This window comes from Pelophylax lessonae (assembly GCF_965119305.1).
Source record: "Pelophylax lessonae genome assembly, chromosome: 9".
Lineage (NCBI taxonomy): Eukaryota > Metazoa > Chordata > Amphibia > Anura > Ranidae > Pelophylax > Pelophylax lessonae.
Genome location: NC_138776.1, coordinates 273901711 through 273924753, shown reverse-complemented (window position 1 = coordinate 273924753; position 23043 = coordinate 273901711). Strand labels below are relative to the sequence as shown.

The 23043-nt window shown below is 46.2% G+C and overlaps 1 protein-coding gene across 1 annotated transcript in view; it reads left to right on the top strand.

Annotated features, from left to right (window-relative positions):
* LOC309564485 (uncharacterized protein) overlaps positions 1-19781 on the top strand; it is a 24205-nt gene extending 4424 nt beyond the window's left edge. The window contains exons 2-6 of the mRNA XM_082269112.1: positions 8306-8434; positions 11339-11524; positions 11604-11727; positions 17950-18327; positions 18652-19781. Of these exons, the coding sequence (XP_082125238.1) occupies positions 8321-8434; positions 11339-11524; positions 11604-11727; positions 17950-18327; positions 18652-19682 (1833 nt within the window). The 5' untranslated portion in view covers positions 8306-8320 and the 3' untranslated portion in view covers positions 19683-19781. The remainder of the gene's footprint in view (positions 1-8305; positions 8435-11338; positions 11525-11603; positions 11728-17949; positions 18328-18651) is intronic.
* The last annotated feature ends 3262 nt before the right edge of the window (positions 19782-23043 follow it).

Below are 23043 nucleotides of genomic sequence, written 5' to 3'. Positions count from 1 at the left end.
TATATCCCATAATATCCCCCCTCCTATATATCCCATAATATCCCCCCTCCTATATATCCCATAATATCCCCCCTCCTATATATCCCATAATATCCCCCCTCCTATATATCCCATAATATCCCCTCCTATATATCCCATAATATCCCCCCTCCTATATATCCCATAATATCCCCTCCTATATATCCATAATATCCCCCCTCCTATATATCCCATAATATCCCCCCCTCCTATATATCCCATATTATCCCCTCCTCCTATATATCCCATAATATCCCCTCCTACTATATATCCCATAATATCCCCTCCTCCTATATATCCATAATACCCCCCTCCTATATATCCCATAATATCCCCCCCAACTATATCCCATAATATCCCCCCCCAACTATATGTCCCATAATATCCCCCCCTCCTATATATCCCATAATATCCCCCCCAACTATATGTCCCATAATATCCCCCCTCCTATATATCCCATAATATCCCCCCTCCTATATATCCCATAATATCCTCCCTCCTATATATCCCATAATATCCCCCCTCCTATATATCCCATAATATCCCCCCTCCTATATATCCCATAATATCCCCCCCAACTATATATCCCATAATATCCCCCCCGCATGTATTTATACATGGTGATCATATCCCCCCCTCTTATGTATTTATACATGGTGATCATATCCCCCCTTATGTATTTATACATGGTGATCATATCCCCCCTTATGTATTTATACATGGAGATCATATCCCCCCCTCTTATGTATTTATACATGGTGATCATATTCCCCCCCCCCCTTATGTATTATACATGGTGATCATATCCCCCCCTTATGTATTTATACATGGAGATCATATCCCCCTTATGTATTTATACATGGAGATCATATCCCCCCTTATGTATTTATACATGGAGATCATATCCCCCCTTATGTATTTATACATGGAGATCATATCCCCCCTCATGTATTTATACATGGAGATCATATCCCCCTTATGTATTTATACATGGAGATCATATCCCCCCTTATGTATTTATATATGGTGATCATATCCCTCCTTATGTATTTATACATGGAGATCATATCCCCCCTTATGTATTTATACATGGAGTTCATATCCCCCCTTATGTATTTATACATGGAGATCATATCCCCCCTTATGTATTTATACATGGAGATCATATCCTCCTTATGTATTTATATATGGAGATCATATCTCCCCTTATGTATTTATACATGATGATCATATCCCCCTTATGTATTTATACATGGTGATCATATCCCCCCTTATGTATTTATACATGGAGATCATATCCCCCCCTTATGTATTTATACATGGAGATCATATCCCCCCCTTATGTATTTATACATGGAGATCATATCCCCCCTTATGTATTTATACATGGAGATCATATCCCCCCTTATGTATTTATACATGGAGATCATATCCCCCTTATGTATTTATACATGGAGATCATATCCCCCCTGTTAGCTCAATCTCGTCAGGAGGCAATTAAAAGATGATAAACGGCCCTTCAGTGGCTAACCCCCCCTAGATGGTGAATTTCCCCTCATCCAGCTGGGAGTTGTGACGACACATAGGACTCAAACTTAGCGCAGACACAACTGATTTTATTGCAAGTTTTGCTCATATTTAAGGCACGTTTTGAGTGGGAAATACTGCTCCAAACTGGTTACAATTCATCAGTCAAATTAACAATAGCACATATCTCACAGAACAGTACATGAAAAGGCTTTTGTTTTCTCTATGCATCTGTGTCAATATGAGGTATCTTGTATCTGAATCTGTGTTTTGTGGCAGAGTCGCTCTGTCTGTATTCAGTTGTCATGTGTTAATACAAACAATTGTCAAATGTGTTTAGGTGGTGTCAGTAATTTCCATGCGCAGACTTAACCCTGTCAAGTGTCCAAATGAATGAATGAAAAGGTGTTTAACATGTCGTCTAAATGCAAAACACAACTGTCTGATGTCCAGGGCCGTATGAATGAGTGTCAGTCTGGCTCGTTACCATGCAAATGCAAGGACCCACACTCCATCACAGAATGGGCATAAACTGAAATATATATGAAATATAATAAGGCATGTTAATACAATCTTTCACCCCCTTATGTATTTATACATGGAGATCATATCCCCCCTTATGTATTTATACATGGAGATCATATCCCCCCGTTATGTATTTATACATGGAGATCATATCCCCCCCTTATGTATTTATACATGGAGATCATATCCCCCCCTTATGTATTTATACATGGAGATCATATCCCCCCCTTATGTATTTATACATGGTGATCATATCCCCCCTTATGTATTTATACATGGAGATCATATCCCCCCCTTATGTATTTATACATGGTGATCATATCCCCCCTTATGTATTTATACATGGAGATCATATCCCCCATGTATTTATACAGGGAGATCATATCCCCCCCTTATGTATTTATACATGGAGAACATATCCCCCCTTATGTATTTATACATGGAGATTATATCCCCCCCCTTATGTATTTATACATGGAGATTATATCCCCCCCTTATGTATTTATACATGGAGATCATATCCCCCCTTATGTATTTATACATGGAGAACATATCCCCCCTTATGTATTTATACATGGAGATTATATCCCCCCCTTATGTATTTATACATGGAGATCATATCGCCACCTTATGTATTTATACATGGTGATCATATCCCCCCTTATGTATTTATACATGGAGATCATATCCCCCCTTATGTATTTATACATGGAGATCATATCCCCCCTTATGTATTTATACATGGAGATCATATCCCCCCTTATGTATTTATACATGGAGATCATATCCCCCCCTTATGTATTTATACATGGAGATCATATCCCCCCCTTATGTATTTATACATGGAGATCATATCCCCCTTATGTATTTATACATGGAGATCATATCCCCCTTATGTATTTATACATGGAGATCATATCCCCCTTATATATTTATACATGGAGATCATATCCCCCCCCCATATGTATTTATACATATGTATTTATACATGGAGATCATATCCCCCCCCTTATGTATTTATACATGGTGATCATATCCCCCCTTATGTATTTATACATGGTGATCATATCCCCCCTTATGTATTTATACATGGTGATCATATCCCCCCTTATGCATTTATACATGGAGATCATATCCCCCCCTTATGTATTTATACATGGAGATCATATCCCCCCCCTTATGTATTTATACATGGAGATCATATCCCCCCCCTTATGTATTTATACATGGAGATCATATCCCGCCCTTATGTATTTATACATGGAGATCATATCCCCCCTTATGTATTTATACATGGAGATCATATCCCCCCTTATGTATTTATACATGGTGATCATATCCCCCCTTATGTATTTATACATGGAGATCATATCCCCCCTTATGTATTTATACATGGAGAACATATCCCCCCCCTTATGTATTTATACATGGAGAACATATCCCCCCCTTATGTATTTATACATGGAGATCATATCCCCCCTTATGTATTTATACATGGAGATCATATCCCCCCTTATGTATTTATACATGGAGATCATATCCCCCCTTATGTATTTATACATGGAGAACATATCACCCCCTTATGTATTTATACATGGAGATCATATCCCCCCCCCCCTTATGTATTTATACATGGAGATCATACCCCCCCCCTTATGTATTTATACATGGAGATCATATCCCCCCTTATGTATTTATACATGGCGATCATATCACCCTTATGTATTTATACATGGAGATCATATCCCCCCCTTATGTATTTATACATGGAGATCTTATCGCTCCTTATGTATTTATACATGGAGATCATATCCCCCCCCCCCTTATGTATTTATACAATGAGATCATACCCCCCCCCCTTATGTATTTATGCATGGAGATCATATCCCCCCTTATGTATTTATACATGGCGATCATATCACCCTTATGTATTTATACATGGAGATCATATCCCCCTTATGTATTCATACATGGAGAACATATCCCCCCCCCTTATGTATTTATGCATGGTGATCATATCCCCCCTTATGCATTTATACATGGTGATCATATCCCCCCTTATGCATTTATACATGGAGATCATATCCCCCCCTTATGTATTTATACATGGAGATCATACCCCCCTTATGTATTTATACATGGAGATCATATCCCCCCCCCTTATGTATTTATACATGGAGATCATATCCCGCCCTTGTGTATTTATACATGGTGATCATATCCCCCCCTTATGTATTTATACATGGAGATCATATCCCCCCTTATGTATTTATACATGGAGAACATATCCCCCCCTTATGTATTTATACATGGAGAACATATCCCCCCTTATGTATTTATACATGGAGATCATATCCCCCCTTATGTATTTATACATGGAGAACATATCCCCCCTTATGTATTTATTAGACATATGCCGGTTTTCGGTAATTCGATATATCGCGGTATTGCATAGCCACGGTATTGTTATTGTGGCATTTTTAAAATACCGAGTTTCTCTGTCAAGTCTGCCTGACTTGTGAATTGATACATTTCAGTGAGCTGGATGACTCATTCACTCACTCAGCTAACACCTTTCAGCATTAAGTCTCCTAACTATAAACAAAAATGATTACATTGTATCTTTTCCTTCCCTCTGCCAGGGAGAAAGGAAGTTTTAACCTCTTAAAGACTGGATCTTTTTCTGACACTTGCTGCTTGCAAGTTAAAATCAGTTTTTTTTTTGCTAGAAAAGTACTTAGAACCCCCAAACATTTTATATATTTTTTTAGCAGAGACCCTACAGAATAAAATGGCGATTGTTGTAATATTTTATGTCACACTGTATTTGCGCAGCAGTCTTTCAAACGCAATGATTAGACTTTAATGAATAAAAAAAAAAAAAAAAAAAACGTAACAGTAAAGTTATCCCAATTTTTTTTTTTGTTACACAGAGAATCGGGATCTTTATTCCAAGCTAAAAAATCGTGATTCTCATTTTGGCCAGAATCGTGCAGCTCTAATATATATATATATATATATATATATATATATATATATATATATATATATATATATATATACACACACACACACGCATAGCAGCCCACATTACATTATTATATAGCCATCAAGCAGTGTCTGGCCTACCTGGTGATGACTGGTCCTGGCGCTCTGATCCGATGGCCTGGTCTTTAAAGGGGCAAATCCTTGCGATCCAGAAGTGGTTAAACCTGCAGGAGGACCGGTGTTTTTATCTATTAATGACTTTACTATTGCTTTAGGCCTGGTTCACATGTATGCGGGTTGGCGGTTCACATGTATGCAGGTTGGCGGTTCACATGTATGCGGGTTGGCGGTTCACATGTATGCGGGTTGGCGGCCCACATTTGCACAGGCATAGCAGCCCATTGATTTGAACGGGCTGCTATGCCCTCATTTTCCGCAGAAAAAAAGGTGCATGCAGCATTTTTTTAAAATTCAGTGGCCTTGAAATCCATCCTGCTTTTGCACCATGCGACTAACCTGCAGTTCCTGCTCTGGCAAGCTTTCTGCATTTTTTGTATACGTGGGCACGGCATTTAAAAATAAACAGTTTGCGTGTGCAGCAACGGCAGGTAAGTCGCATGGTGCAAAAGAAGGATGGATTTCATGGCCACTGCATTTTTTTAAATTCTGCATGCACCTTTTTTCAGCTGAAAACGCAGGCATAGCAGCTCAAGCCCATTCACATCAATGGGCTGCTATGCCTGTGCAAATGTGGGCCCCCAACCCGCATACATGTGAACCACCAACCCGCATACATGTGAACCAGGCCTAAAGCAATAGTAAAGTCATTAATAGATAAAAACACCGGTCCTCCTGCAGGTTTAACCAATTAATGACTTTACTATTGCTTTAGGCCTGGTTCACATGTATGCGGGTTGGTGGTTCACATGTATGCGGGTTGGGGGCCCACATTTGCACAGGCATAGCAGCCCATTGATGTGAATGGGCTTGAGCTGCTATGCCTGCGTTTTCAGCTGAAAAAAAGGTGCATGCAGAATTTAAAAAAAATGCAGTGGCCATGAAATCCATCCCTTCTTTTGCACCATGCGACTTACCTGCCGTTGCTGCACACGCAAACTGTTTTTAAATGCCGTGCTCACGTATACAAAAAATGCAGAAAGCTTGCCAGAGCAGGAACTGCAGGTTAGTCGCATGGTGCAAAAGCAGGATGGATTTCAAGGCCACTGAATTTTAAAAAAATGCTGCATGCACCTTTTTTCTGCGGAAAATGAGGACATAGCAGCCCGTTCAAATCAATGGGCTGCTATGCCTGTGCAAATGTGAACCACCAACCCGCATACATGTGAACCGCCAACCCGCATACATGTGAACCAGGCCTAAAGCAATAGTAAAGTAATTTATAAACAACACCTCCTTCAGGTTTAACCACTTCTTGACCACAAGGATTTGCCCTCTTAATGACCAGGCCATCGGATCGGAGCCGAGCGCCAGGACCAGTTATCACCAGTTAGGCCAGACACTGCTTGATGACCTATTTTAGGCCTGGTTCACAGAGTCTGTACTGACTGACTATATAATAATGTGCATAAGTGAACCAAAGCCCCTAAATTCAGCAATGAAATTGAAGTGAGGTAGAAATTTAATAATTTAAATTTAATAATAGAATACCGTGATAATACCGTATACCGTGGCAAAACCTTAATCAATTAATCGCAGCATGAAAATCTGATACCGTCACAAGCCTAGTATTTATACATGGAGATCATATCCCCCCCCCCTTATGTATTTATACATGGAGATCATACCCCCCCCCCCCTTATGTATTTATACATGGAGATCATATCCCCCCTTATGTATTTATACATGGCGATCATATCACCCTTATGTATTTATACATGGAGATCATATCCCCCCCTTATGTATTTATACATGGAGATCATATCCCCCCCCCCCTTATGTATTTATACATGGAGATCATACCCCCCCCCCCCCCTTATGTATTTATACATGGAGATCATATCCCCCCTTATGTATTCATACATGGAGAACATATCCCCCCTTATGTATTTATCTCCTCTTCTCAGGAGAGAATAAATTCACTTCCTCTAATCTCTCCTCATAGCTTAGCTCCTCCATGCCTCTTATCAGTTTGGTTGCCCTTCTCTGCACTTTCTCCAGTTCCCTGATATCCTTTCTGAGAACTGGAGCCCAAACTGAACTGCATATTCCAGATGAGGTCTTACTAATGATTTGTACAGATGAGGGCTTAGGACACAATACCCATAATGGATCCCATAGACCTCTAAAGGTACGCTATGGTATCTACCGCCCTTCACCCATATTATTCCACCCTCCCCCCACCATGAACCCCATAGACCTCTGAAGGTACGCTATGGTATCTACCACCCTTCAGCCATAATATTCCCCCCCCCCCCCCCCCCCCCACCATGGGCCCCATAGACCTCTGAATGTAAACTGTGGGTTTGGCACCAAGCCGTCACTAGCAGATCTTTTATAGTGGAACTCCACCCTCCCACAATCTGTAATCTCCAGGCTTCCATGATATAAGTCTATCCTATCTATCCCTGTAATGAGGAACTCGCTATACCTCCTTTTTTCTTAAGCCATTCCGCTCCGGTCCTACGCTGAGCTGTCAGCCGCTATGGAGGGGGTGCAGAGGACAAATCAGACCAAGGAAGCCCCATAGTAACTCTATGGGTGACGTCCCTTCCCAGCCCTTGTCAGCTGTGTCCTCTGCAGAGCTCCCGCCGCTGGAGACCGGAGCGGCTTCAGAAAAGGTAAGTATAGTGATTTCTTCTTTACAGGGCGACATAGGGTTAATCTCTGGAGTTTTACAGATTTTAGTGTCAGGGTGGACTTCCACTTTAAGTCTGGTAAGTTGGGGGGGGGTGGGGGCCTCCATGGATCGGACTTGTCTTTCTAGCACATCCCACAGATGCTCCGTTGGATTAAGATCTGGAGAATTTGGAGGCCAGCTCAACACCAAAAACCATTCCTGAATTCATCTGACCAGGTCCCCTTCTTCCATTGTTCTGATGCTCTTGTGCCCATTGTAGGGGCTTTTGGCTGTGGAGACGGGTCAGCATAGAGACTCTGACTGGTCTATGGCTACACCGCCCCATACTTAACAAACTTACCATCAACTTCAGGGACAACATGTTTACTCCCCACCTAATATATTCTATGTGTCATGTGCCTGGAATCTGCTGACATGCTTCTGTTTCAGGCTGGAACTTAATTCATGTCACATCCATCTGTAGGAGGTAATCACCCACCAAAGATGGAGGACAGGACAGAGGTGACCCAGAGGATTCTCAACATCACCCTGGAGATCGTCTACCTGCTGACCGGAGAGGTGAGGAGGATTCTGGGAGGTCACATGACATCACTCTTATCTCTATTAATAAAACACAGACCTGACCGGAGAGGTGAGGAGGATTCTGGGAGGTTACATGACATCACTCTTATCTCTATTAATAAAGCACAGACCTGACCGGAGAGGTGAGGAGGATTCTGGGAGGTCACATGACATCACTCATCTCTATTAATAAAACACAGACCTGACCGGAGAGGTGAGGAGGATTCTGGGAGGTCACATGACATCACTCTTATCTCTATTAATAAAACACAGACCTGACCGAAGAGGTGAGGGGGATTCTGGGAGGTCACATGACATCACTCTTATCTCTATTAATAAAACACAGACCTGACCGAAGAGGTGAGGGGGATTCTGGGAGGTCACATGACATCACTCTTATCTCTATTAATAAAACACAGACCTGACCGGAGAGGTGAGGGGGATTCTGGGAGGTCACGTGACTGGAGAGGGGAGATTTGCTCTAGTAGGAGGGTTCTGGGAGTGCAGCACACAGGCGAATGTTAGATGACGGGACATAAAATGAGGTATGAAGTTGGGGTTCAGGACATCCATTGGGGGGGGGGGGGGAGGGCTGTCATTGCAGATCTATGGTAACAGGTGGCTAATGAGGAAAAGGCGCCCTCTATCCGAATGGAGTGTGACTTTATGGTGGAACTCTTTACTAGGATAAGCTCCAATGACAGTCCCTGATTGATTTAGGATCGCAGAGTCAATGGAGAAGGTCTGGGGGGGGGGCTGTGTGAATGACCCCAGACTTTTCACCCAGCAGAGGTCAGAGGTCGCTGAAAAGGGATCACCAAATCGGAGATTTGCTCCATGCTAAACTCCGATCCTGAGGGGGTAGGACAGGATTCATCCCACAGAGTAACATCTAGAATTAAATGCCCCGAGCAGCACAGGCTTTCCAGGTGCGATGATCGCTAATGCAAAATGTCGACTACCTAGCATGGAGGAGCGTAGGAACCACCAAATCTGTCATCCCCTGACCCTCCGGATCTGGGATTTCATAGCCAAGCCATCAAAGCTACTGACTGAGAAGCAGCAAAAGAGTGTCCATAAGGAATCAAAGTCTGTCTGAGCACCACCCTCATCTGCCACCAGGGTCACCTAAGTGCCCTTCACCTTGGGCAGCAGAGCATCTGTGGAAATATTTTACAGGAGGAAAGGCATAGATGAGGGAGAACTAATGCCACCGCGTCACCAGGGCACCCACCGTAAAGCCCCAAGTATCCAGCTTGTAGTTGAACCCAGACGCTAGAAGGTCCACCTTTGCTGACCCCTGCTTGCCACAGAGGTAAGAAATGACCTTGGGGTGAAGGTCCCGCCTTCTTTATATTCTGCCTGCCCAGATTTCACCTGGAGGATGTGCACAGCAGCCAATGCCAGTTCCCCTCCATTCAAGGTCAGGGTCAGGTAGTATGTAGTAGTAGTAGCATGTAGTAGTATGTAGTCTGTACCATCCTCCAGAGCCCCTGAAGCTGAGGGAGTTCAATGCTGAAGAAACGGGCTTTGATGGGAAGGTTGACCCTGATGGTGTGCAGGAAGAAGTCCCGGCATTCCTTGTGGTGGTCTAAATTCCACGCACACTTCTGAAAGCTGAGGATCCACTCCAAATTCTGCAGTAGTTGTACCATCTGGAACCCAGATGGAAATGTCTTACAGCAGCTTGTCCGGATAGGCCACAAAGTGGACACCCTGACAGTGGAGCTAAGCCAGGCCGGGGCGAAGATGTGAGGGGGAGACGGGGCGAAGATGTTAGGGGGAGCTGGGGCCGGGGCAAAGATGCGAGGGGGAGCTGGGGCCGGGGCGAAGATGTGAGGGGGGGGCCGGGGCGAAGATGTGAGGGGGGGCCGGGGCAAAGATGCGAGGGGGAGCCGGGGCGAGGATGCGAGGGGGAGCCGGGGCGAGGATGCGAGGGGGAGCCGCGGCTGGGCGAAGATGCGAGGGGGAGCTGTGGCTGGTCCAGAGAAGAGCGATAAAGTGGCAACAAAGCTCTGATGTAAGGAAGGATGAGGATGTGCGATGATGATGAGGATGTGCAGATAGGACTCCTGAATGTCCACATAAGTCAGGGGAGTCCTCTGTTTGGAGAAAGGAAATGACTGACCTGTCCTATTCCATGCAGAACTTCAGAACCTATGGAAAGAATTTTAGGAACTTTAGGTCCAGGATGGGACCAATTCCGACCCTTCAGAATTTTACACAGGTTGGAGTAGAAATCCAAAAGCTGATCCTCCACTTGAACAGGGACCCCAAAACAAACCGTTGTTGCAGCGTGGCTTGCAGCTCCCCAGTCGTTGTGGGAGAGATTACAAGACATAAAAGTAGGGTAGGAGAGGAGAATGAACCCTAACTTGTACCCCTAGGATATTACATTTCGGACCCAAGGATCCAGGAGACCTCGGAAGCTGCAAAGGCCGATGGACATCCCCTACTTGAGAGCACCCCATCATTGTGAGGGGGCTTGAAGCTGGACTTTGTCACAAGTGTTTGCAATGAAACTGGGTGCCAGACTTAGGCTTGGAACCCCTCACAGACCTTCAAGGTCACCTTTATGTCCCCTTTATGAAAAGTGTGGTTTTACCACTGGGGTCCTATTTAATGAAGGACCGCTCTAAGTAGAGATGTCCCCCTGCATAGGACTTCCACTCCAGGGGTTCTCTGTTGGCGGGCGCCTTCCACGCTCTCCACACAATACCACAAAAACGGGGTTTTGCTGGGAGTGGTGGGGGAGGGGGGATTATATGGGGGTCCTCATTGCTCTGCTAGTGTCCAGTCACCTGAAGGCGGGATCATAGTTTTAAGACTCTGCCTGTGTCTTGGAGGTGTGAAGCACTTCAGTGGGAATAAATTAATTTTCTCTGACCTTTTATTTTGTAGGATTACATCATTGTGAAGAAGCCAGGAGGACGCACAACCAACAGCAACAGACTTCAGGTGGTAGAAGGATTCTGTCGGAAACAGAATAGCATATTCGTGCCGTCACCTCATTCCTTGCCGTCCGAGGGAAGCGAAGAGAAGATCCTGGAACTGACCAAGAAGATCACAGAGCTGCTGACAGGAGAGGTGAGGAGGATTTTGGGACATTATCCAGTAACAGACAAGGGATGTGTCTGGATGGTGACTGTATCATTGTGTGTGTCAGGTTCCTATAAGGTGTCAGGATGTCACTGTCTATTTCTCCATGGAGGAGTGGGAGTATTTAGAAGGACACAAGGATCTCTACAAGGACGTCATGATGGAGAATCAGCCGCCCCTCACATCACCGGGTAAGAGAAAAACAGAACTGTCACCATATTCTCACTATTATACAGTGCCAACCGTTTACAGTATGAAAGGAGACCCTGCAGTTCCAATACAGTTCAATACAAGAGGGTTAGGATGGTCTTCAATACAAGAGGGTTAGGATGGTCCTGCTCCTGAGAGCCTAAAATCTAATAGTGAGGGGCAAGCGATACAAATGGAAATACCTATGCGGGGGGCTGATTAAGAAGGTAAAAGTTTAGTTGTTGGGTGGAGATGGGATAGGCTTCCTAACCCTAAGAAATCACCTAAAGATGGACAGAGTAGGAGCCATACAAATATGGGTAGAGCGTTCCAGGGGATGGGAGAGGTTCTGGAGAAATCCTGGAGGTGAGCATTGGAGAAGGTGATGAGGGACATGGAGAGCAGGCAGTCGTGTGAAGGAGCGGAGAGCAGGCGCTCGTGGGAGGAGCGGAGGGCAGGAGTATGTGGGAGGAGCGGAGGGCAAGAGTTTGTGGGAGGAGCGGAGGGCAGGCAGTTGTGGGAGGAGCGGAGGGCAGGCGGTCGTGGGAGGAGCAGAGGGCAGGCGGTCGTGGGAAGGAGCGGAGGGGAGTCGGTCGTGGGAAGGAGCGGAGGGGAGTCGGTCGTGGGAAGGAGCGGCGGGGAGTCGGTCGTGGGAAGGAGCGGAGGGGAGTCGGTCGTGGGAAGGAGCGGAGGGGAGTCGGTCGTGGGAAGGAGCGGAGGGCAGGCAGTCGTGTGAAGGAGCGGAGAGCAGGCGCTCGTGGGAGGAGCGAGCGGAGGGCAGGAGTTTGTGGGAGGAGCGGAGGGCAAGAGTTTGTGGGAGGAGCGGAGGGCAGGCAGTTGTGGGAGGAGCGGAGGGCAGGCGGTCGTGGGAGGAGTGAAGGGCAGGAGTATGTGGGAGGAGCGGAGGGCAGGCGGTCCTGGGAAGGAGCGGAGGGCAGGCGGTCCTGGGAAGGAGCGGAGGGCAGGCGGTCCTGGGAAGGAGCGGAGGGCAGGCGGTCCTGGGAAGGAGCGGAGGGCAGGCGGTCCTGGGAAGGAGCGGAGGGCAGGCGGTCGTGGGAGGAGCGGAGGGCAGGCGGTCGTGGGAGGAGCGGAGAACCCAGTCGGATATTTTGAGATGAGGTTGGTGATGTAGTCAGGGGTGGAGTTGTGGATGGCTTTGTAGGTGGTTGTTAGTGGAGGGATTGGCATAGAAGGGCTGTGGACACTGAATAATTGGTAAGGTAGTCTGGCAGGAGTATTTATGATGGACGGGTGGGGGGGGGGGGGAGGGGATAGTCCCTGTAGCAGTTGGCCAACAAGAAGGAGTTGCAGTGGTTGAGATGAGCGATAAAAGGGAATTATTAGGTTGGTGGTGTCACTGGTTAAAAAGGGGGAGTTCTGGAGAAGTACGATGACAGGGGTGAGATTTGGACAACGGTTAGATGTAGGGTAGAGGTCAGTCCAGAATTACACATGTCACCTTGGCATGAGGGGAGAGACTGATAGTTGTGCTATTCATCTTGATGGATAGGTTGGGGGAGGGGACACAGGAGGAAGAAACATTATGAGTTGGGTTTGAGGTGCTATGCTGGTAAGTAAATGATTGAAGCGTGAGAAGACTGATGGGAACAAGCCGAGTAGTGGAGAGATTTGAATGTCATTCGAATACCGGGGCCTGAGGGCAGAGCCTTGGGGGACCCCCTTCGAAAAGAGGAAGGGGAGGAGTTAGAATTGTGATTCTTGGGTAGGTAGAGAACCGGGAGAGAGCAGAGTCTCGGAGGTCATGGGAGGGGAGTTTTTTTAAGGAGGGGGCAGTGAACTGTGAGAGGCAGCAGAAAGGTCTAATAGTGGGAGTGTGGGGGGGCGCCCCCTTGGGTGTGCGTGGAGGGGCCGACCCCTTGGTCTTGTTGGGAAGTCATGAATTCAGTGTGGTGTTGTCAAGGAAAGCCAAGTTGGAAGGGGTTGAGAAGCTTAGCAGTGAGGTGGTGTCTCCGATGGTTGTAGACTCGGCATTCTAGAATTTAGAGGTACAATGAGATAGGTTGTAGGGTGGTCAGACTGGTGGAGCACATGCAACGTCTTCACCCTGTATATACATTTATAGTGTTGAGAGTTGAGGGTCTTGTATTCATAACCAAACACAGGGTACTTTGTGACTACTTAGGTTACGCTGCCACCACCTTCAGGTAAATGGACACTGGCCAAGAAGTAGGCATGATCCCATGTCCAGGCACAACCATCCCAGCTCAGCCTTTAGCTCATGTCTCTAGGTGATTGATGTGCCTGCAGTTGTCTTTCTAAAGTTGTTCTGTTTTTTTAAAAGTCTTTGGAGCTAAAATTCGCACCGCACTACTCGCACGGGAACCTTTTTTAAACTGAATCAAATATCATCATATATGTGAGCTGCCTATATTGTAAATGCTTTTTACATGACATGCGAATCTCTATGCTTTTTGGATTGCATCTGATCTGCATAGAATTCACATTAGAGCGAACTGGGGCCAAAACCTGGAAGCTGATTGGTTACTAGGCATAGCTGCACCAAATTCTGTGTGCACAAGTTTTAGTAAATCTCCCCCAGAAAGTCACGGACTGGGTCTGCAGGGTGGTGTCCAGAGGTTATAAGTCGAGGTTCTGCTGCTTTCCCCCTCTATGCTTTATTCACACAAGGGCATCTTCGGATCCACAAACAAGACTGTTGTATCTGCAGCTCTGGAAAGGCTGCTTGTCCCAAGGTTTTATCGTTAATGTGGTGGCAGAGGAGAAGTTTTGGCTTCTATTCCACCTTGATTATGGTTCCTAAACCAAATGGAGATGTCCGGCCTGTCTTGAACCCCAAGGGTCTCAAGTTTCCAAAGATACAGAAATTCAAGATGAAGTCTAGCTGGTCTCTTCATCAGGGAGACTTCCTGGCATCAGTAGATATCAAGGATGCTTACTTATGCCTCACCAGCGGTTTATGTGGTCCACAGTGGAATATCCACCATTACCACCAGCTTGGGAGCCGAAAGGCAATGACTTGGTTTTGGGGTTGTTGAGAACCAGGGGTATTCCCTTTTGTGGGGTACCTAGACCATCTGCTTTCTCAAGGAGCAATGAGTTCCGAAACTGACATCAAATGTCCAGCAGACAGTTCAGGTCCTGGAAAGGTTCAGTTGGGTGCTGAACCTTCAGAAGTTGTCTTTGGTTCTGACACAATGTCTGGAGTACTTAGTCTTGGTACTCGAGGCTGCATGGCTGAAGGTACTGCTTCCACTCTTTGATCTCGGGTCCCTGAGGTTGTTGGAAAGTCCTTTTTAATTTGGGTCTGTTTTGGGGTGCTGGAAAAGATGATGGCCACCTTTTTTTTATAAGGCCCCATATGTCAAGTTTAACTTCCGAGCTCTTCAACCCAAGATCCCGTTGGTTTGGGACAAGTCTCAGGAGTCCTTGAATCAGCCAATTCATCTGACTCCCAAGACCAGGCTAGCTCTAGAAAGGTGAAGTTCCAGGTAGATGTTGGATGCCAGGAGATCCTTTCTTCCAGTGAATTTGAAAATGTTGATGACGGATTCACGCCTGTTTAGCTGGGAAGGTGTTCTTGAGAAGCCCTTGATTCAGGGAATGTGTTTGTCAGAGGAGCGGAAGTTGCTGAGTGACATTCTGGAACTTTTGGTGATTTTTGGCTGGCTATTCTGGTCTGTCTGCCTTCAGAGTCTCACCATCGGGATGCAGTCAGACAATTCCATGGTGGTGACCTCATACTATCAATGGGGGACAAGAAGTTGACATGTCCAAGAAGAAACAGACCTGATCTTGTCTTTGGCAGAACTTTGCTGCCCTCCGCTGTTCACTTTTCTGGAGTAGAAAATTGGCTGGCGGACTTTCAACAGTAAAATTTGGGAGAATAGGTCCTACTTCCAGAGGTTGATCTCTTGCTTTTCATATTTAAAGAACCTGGACCGGTTTGTGTCCTAAACCTGGGATCCTCAGGCATTTGTGGTGGATTCTCCTGGTGACGCCTTGGGATCAGATTTCCTGATCTATGCCTTCCTCCACTTCAGCTTCTTCCTTACCTGTTGTGGAGGACATTCCAGGGATTCTGATCACACCTGCCTGGCCAGGAAGACTGTGGTATGGTCATTGTAGATTTCTTGGCAGACAAGCCATGGGCTCTTCCCAGATTAGCCAGATTTGCTTTACGGTTTCTGGTATTTACAGCACTGCGGTTGAAGACAATTCCTGAGGGAAAAAGGGTTTCTGTTATCCTTACATTTCTCAGGGCCAGAAAGACAACCTCCAGGAAGGTGTACCACCATATATAGAAGGCTTATTTAGCTTGGTGTGTAGCACATATTTTTTTTTTCTTTTCCTCCAGTATGGTGTGGAGATTTCTCTGGCTTTAGTCACCATTGAGAGGCAAATCATAACCTTTGCCATTCTGTCTCATTCCTTGTAAAAGCCTTTGTTCAGGGTGTCATATGGATTGTTCCCCCCTCCACTCCCCTGTCCTGGTGGGACCAAACCTTGGTCCTGTCTGTTTTGCAGACTTCTCCTTTTGAACCTCTCCTCCGAAAGATCCGCTTGTCACTCCTCACGGGCAAGGTTTTCTTCCCGGTGGCCATTACCTTGGTTCAAGGGGTCTTGAATTGGCTGTAAATTCCTGTAAGGAACCCTCCCCGGTTCTTCACCAGGATAAGATGGTGTTGAGACCTTGATTCCCCCCCTTTCTGACCTATGGTGGGTTTTTTTCATTCCACTTGAATCAGGACATTGCCATCCTTTTGGCCTAAGTATTCTACGCAGAAGATTCTTTACTCTTTGAATGTTGTTCAATTTGTTTTAGTTTATCTGAATTCTACAGCTTCGTTCTGACAGTCTATTCCTCAAAGACCTTGTAAAGCCTAGTACAAACGTAAAGAATATCCGCCGACCGGTCGTCCATCTTTTGTCCAGAGTTGTGTTCTGTTGGTTGGCATGTGCTCTAGACTGCACTGGACTTTTGTCGACCGACAGAATTATACTTCAGAAGTGATGTCATGTGTTGGTTTGCTTTCTTTGTGTTCTTTCTTCTCTGAGCATGCCCAGACTTGCTCATAAGATTTTTTCCCTGTTGAAATCTGTACTGACTGCACAAAAATCAGACGTGTTTTGACGGTGGACAAAAATTTTATAGACTGCACACCAGATTCTTTTCGGCCGAAAAGTCGGAGTCGGTTGTCTGAAGCATCATACTAACAAGCCGAAAATCGGCGGATCGGTCATCAGACGAAAATTCCCTGCCAATTTTCGACTTGTGTGTACAAGGCTTTAGGGTCAGGCTACTTTTCTAGGTGGATTTGTTTGTTCATTCCTCAGGCCTGTGGTATCCAGGGCAAGCTTCCTTCTTTCCTGGTTAAGGCCCATTTCACCAGGACTGTCACTGCCTCCTGGGCTATTAAGCAAAGCTCCTGTACAAGTTTGTAAGGGGACTATCTGGTCTTCTCTTCACACTTTACTAAATTCTACCAAGTAGATGTCCACGTCTCCGGAGATGCCAGTTTTGGGTGGAAGGTCTTGCAGGTGGCTGGAAGTGGAGGTTCCCTTATTCTGATTTTGGCTCTGTTGCAGTGTTGCCCCCACTTTATGCTCCATGTTTAAGGACATCCCAAGTAGTCATGTATATGGATTCCTCTGTGTCCTGTGATGTTCCATTAAGAAATTAGAATTTTCTTGGCGTACATCACAGGACACAGAGATTTCTCAAGATCCCTGCACTCTTCTCTCTTCCTACAAAACGGAGGCTTAGCTGGGCTTGGAGGGGTTATAACTGGGAGGGGATTCCTGACTTATTTAGGCCAGTGTCCATTCACCCGAAGGTGGCGGCATAACCCAAGTAGTCATGAATAGCTACATCCTCTATATACTGAGATACTCCAAGAAAAAGATTTTACAGGTGAACCAAAAATCCTTATTTACCGACCATCTGATTATAATTTCCAAAGACTGCACTCAAAAGACTAGAGAACCTTCTAGAAAAGTCTAATCCCACATATACAGCTCATGGCGGTCTTTTGCCAGCAAACAGTTTGGTATTACATTGGTTTACTTCTGTCATGAGGGTCAAAGAATCAGTCAGTATATTTAATCATTGAAAAGTGATAGGAGAAAAAAGACCGAATAGTCCAAGTCTGCCCCCCCCCCTTTTTTTTTTTTCTTACCATAGATCTATGTTTGTCTTGATATTTACTGAACCCTAATAACTGAGTAAAATATGTTTTTGTCAGATGTCTGTGAGAGCCGACCTGCTGCTGGAGATCATTGCTTCCCCATGGTGACATCCGACTGTGAAACGGAAGATAGTATGGTTATTGATGAGGGGCCGGAGGGCATTGACCCATATGAAGATGACACAGAACCACAGGACATAGACTCATATGAAGACATGGGGCTTGAGGTCATATATCCTTATCATGGAGACATGGAGCCCGAAGGCTTAGACTCTTATGAAGGTGATACAGGGGTGGAGGTCATAGAACCATGTGAAAGAGATACAGGTCCGGAGGCCATAAACCCGTATGAAGGAGATACAGGTCCGGAGGTCATAGACCTGTATGAAGAAGAAACGGGTGCGGAGGTCATAGACCTGTGTAAAAGAGAACCGGGTCTGGAGATCATAGACTTGTGTAAAAGAGAATCGGGTCCGGAGGTCATAGACCTGTGTGAAAGCGAACCGGGACCGAAGGTCATGGACTCATGTAAAAAAGAACCGGGGCCGAAGGGCATGGACCCATGTAAAAGAGAACCGGGGCCGAAGGGTATAGACCTGTGTAAAAGAGAATCGGGGCCGAAGGGCATGGACCCGTGTAAAAGAGAATTGGGGCCGACGGGCATGGACCCGTGTAAAAGAGAATCGGGGCCGAAGGGAATGGACCCGTGTAAAAGAGAACTGGGGCCAAAGGGCATAGACCCGTGTAAAAGAGAACCAGGACTGGATGGCATAGACCCGTATGAAGGAGATACGGGGCCGAAGGGCTTAGACTCCTGTAAACTAGACACCATTACAAGCTCAGTGGAAGATTTTCCAGTCCGTATTAAAGAGGAGCCCGTGTCTGATGAAGAAGACGGCCTTGCTGATAACAACTATGCCAATCAAATTGCATATAGTTGTGTTCGCATTAAGGAAGAACCCCAGCTGTATGTAGAAGTCAAAATTCCCAGTGATGGTGAAGACCAAACCCCACAAGCATTCTGCCACATTAAGGTGGAAACTGTACCAGCCGAGGAAGACGATCGCTCCACCCCCAACATTTATACTCCCGGAGATCAGGGACATTCCACAGCCGCCCACATCAAGGAAGAGCCAGTAGCTTTTATCAATGTATTGGACATTTCTAAGCAGGCCAATCATACGCATGTACAAAGAAAGATGGTGTTAAGCACCAACACAAATCATACGCATGAGCAACCCTCAAATGCTGCTGCAGAGACCATGGCCTTTAAAGTAAAGATTTCTGCGGACAAGGCACCAGCTAAGGGCCCTGACAATTCCTCGTTGTACAGTGTCCGGCAGAAGGAAGATTCGATGGAGATTCTCTACCATTGTCCCAGCTGCTATAAAGGATTCTCCAGTAACCTAGACCTCGCCCGCCACCAAGTCATCCACACCGTCGATAAGCTCTTTATCTGTTCCTTGTGTGGAAAGAGCTTCACCGAGATGTCCTTCCTGGTCAAACACCAAGTCATCCACACTGACCTCAAGCTGTGTGTCTGTCCTGTGTGTGGGGGGTGTTTCTACAGCGAAACCTCCCTAGCCAAGCACCAGAAAACACATTCGTTGCCTTTGTTTTGTTCTACATGTGGCAAATGTTTCTTTAATAAGACCGAGCTGGCAATGCATGAGAGGAAACACTCAGGGGAAAGGCCTTTCGGGTGCCACATCTGCGGCAAACATTTCATAGCAAAGTCAGTTCTGAACAAACACATGCTGATCCACGCGCCGATGGATATAGGAAAATGATTGGACGCCCTGAACATGGTTATGAGTTGATTTCACGTTGTCCCCAAACTTCATCCACTTGTATCACGTTTATTTATTAAAGGTTTTTCCACGGCTGCCTTGTGTATGAATAATAGTGTGTATGGAAGTCTGATGAGCCAGTTTAGATGTCACCATTTCTATGTCCGGTATGAAGCCCCGCTAGCCAGGAGCCTAAAGATTTACCCTTAAGAGGCCACCAGAGAAAAAAGACCTTTGTAGTTATCTCAGGTGTTCCTTCTAAAGCCATGAAAATCCATTGCACTCAGTCTTCACAGACCTGCTAAAAGCTGAAATCAGTCATGCAGTGATGGGTTGGGAGGGGAAGGTATTTGGATGAGTGTACGGGATGGCCAGTGTGGTCAGGTTCACTAATAGAACAGAGGTGGGAGAATCCCAACAGTATGTATATTTTACCTGCTTGGCTGGAGCTTCTCTTTACATATTAGAAGTAGAACTAAAATGGAGAAGTAGCACCTTCAAATACCAGCTCACTGTCCGGAAGTCCAACTACGAGAATGACTACATGAAAGAGAAAAGGAGGCGCAAACATCAAGTGCATTACCCGTGGACACCTTTAAAATATTTTATTAAAATGCCAAAGACATACTCGCAGACATGAAGAGCAAAATCGCATATCGAGAGTCCACCACATGTGGAATGGAACATGTCCCTATTAGGAAATGCTAACGTGTTTCAGGAGTCAAGCTCCCTTCCTCAGAGCTGGTCTTACTTTCAGCAGGCCCAAATCTATACTAAAATCACTTAAACAGGTTCCTCTCCTTTCCTGTGGGTGATGGGCGGGACCAACTAGTATCTAAACCAACCAGCCACCTTCATAAATTCCAAATACTTCTACTGCCTTAAGCTGCTGGCATGTAGTCAAATACAAAATATTAAATGAAAAAATGAATTAAGTTAAAAAAGATTAAAATTGACCCATGATATATGGAAATCAAGTCACGGGGGGGGGGGGGATCCGTAGTCACACTTACCGAGCTGGACTCCCGAAACGCGTTGACTCCCTAACACAGGGACATGTTCCATTCCACATGTGGTGGACTCTTGATATGCGATTTTGCTCTTCACGTCTGTGAGTATGTCTTTCGCATTTTAATAAAACGTTTTAAAGGTGTCCATGGGTAATGCACTAGGTGTTTGCGCCTCCTTTTCTCTTTCATGTGCCTATGTTTGGAGTCCCCTACCTGAGGAGAGCAACACGCCTGTCACCCCCATCGGAGTCAGCGCTTGGGTGAATTGGGTGTTACAAGAATGACTGCCTAATAATCTCCCCGATTCTATTCTTCCCCCCAGAAAGGGCCACGATTGTTACTGCCTGAAACAAGCCTCAGGATACCCTGTCATCAGAAATCCCACAGTACTTGTCATATGAACAGGTTCTCTTTCCAGCTGCAGGATGTTCAGGAGAGTGAAGGTTCTAAAAGAGCAGGGAAGACTAAATACTGAGCAATGTCCTCACTGTGATGATCAACAGAGGACTGGTGGTCTGCCACACAATGTTCCCCCATCGGGTCTGATTAATTGATGATTTCCACCTCCCCGTTTCTCCTGTTTGCTGTATTCCTCCAAGCCCCTCTTCTCCTGACTGCTCTATTCCTCCGTGCCCCTCTTCTCCTGCTTGCTCTATTCCTCCGTGCCCCTCTTCTCCTGCTTGCTCTATTCCTCCGTGCCCCTCTTCTGCTTGCTGCATTCCTCTGTGCCCCTCTTCTCCTGCTTGCTGCATTCCTCCGTGCCCCTCTTCTCCTGCTTGCTGCATTCCTCTGTGCCCCTCTTCTCCTGCTTGCTCTATTCCTCTGTGCCCCTCTTCTCCTGCTTGCTCTATTCCTTTGTGCCCCTCTTCTCCTGCTTGCTCTATTCCTCTGTCCCCCTCTTCTGCTTGCTCTATTCCTCTGTCCCCCTCTTCTGCTTGCTCTATTCCTCTGTCCCCCTCTTCTGCTTGCTCTATTCCTCCGTGCCCATCTTCTCCCGACTGCTCTATTCCTCTGTGCCCCTCTTGTCCCGACTGCTCCATTCCTCCATGCCCCTGCTTGCTCCATTCCTCCATGCCCCTGCTTGCTCCATTCCTCCATGCCCCTGCTTGCTCCATTCCCCTCTTCTCCTGCTTGCTCTATTCCTCTGTGCCCCTCTTCTCCCGACTGCTCTATTCCTCCATGCCCCTCTTCTCCCGACTGCTCTATTCCTCCGTGCCCCTCTTCTCCCGACTGCTCCACTCCTCCGTGCCCCTCTGCTCCGTTCCTCCATGCCCCTCTTCTCCCCACTGTTCCATTGCTCCGTGCCCTTCTTCTCCCGACTGCTCCATACACTTTATCTCCTCCATCCCCCTCTTCTCCGGACTGCTCTTTAACTCCATGCCCCTCTTCTCCTGCCTGCTGCATTCCTCTGTGTCCTTCCTCTGCTGATTGGTGGGTGTCTGCAGTTTGGAGATGTATTTTGCAACTCCTGTTTGGGAAAGAGTCCGCCTGACCTGAAGTGTAGCATGGTTCTGTTGGCATGCTTGCTGTGTTATACTGCTGATTTATGATGAAATGGGTAGAGTTACATTCCTCGTTGTAGATAAACACAGAACGCCTCCCTCTTATTATAGCTCCATAATGTAGGGACACGGTAGGGGGATGTGTAGTGCAGCAGGGCTGATTACGCTGCTTGGGACTTTAGTGCAGCAAAGACTTCACAGGAAGGTAAGAGGATCAGTGTATTTCTGGCAGGATCACAATGTATCTATACCAGTCCCAGCAGTTTTCCCCATGGTTAGTAAGAATCACTGATAACTGTAAATGGACCTGCCAATGAGGGCAAGAAGCAAAGCCTAAAATCCCCTCAGTGGGTACGAAGAATGTCTGAAGTCTGTGCAATACAATGTGATTGGTGAAAAGTTCTGTTTATAAGCTCAGCGCCAAGCCAATAACAGTTCAGGGATGCAAAGGCTCTGATAGGGGGGTGGTAGTGCTGGATCAGTTGGTAAAGCTTTTCCTGAATGGCGTTGTTCACACACGGTGTATGAATTTGCGCCCCGTGTGTCAGCTAGCTTTACCCGCATGGAATGCATCCCCACATGGGCAGTGCCATTTCTGTCAGTTGGGACACAGTCACTGCTCCCATTGTGACATCCAAGGGGGTGCACAACTCTGGAAACACCCAGAATGTATTCCGTCACACCCCACACACACCGCGACCTGCCGCTGTGTTCCAATGGAAAGCAATGGGATGCGCGGAACACACCCATCACATGGAGCTTCGATTAATACGCCTCATGTGAACGAGGCCCACATGTGACCAAGGACAATGTGTTGACCTGTTTCTGGTGATCAGCTACTTACCTCTC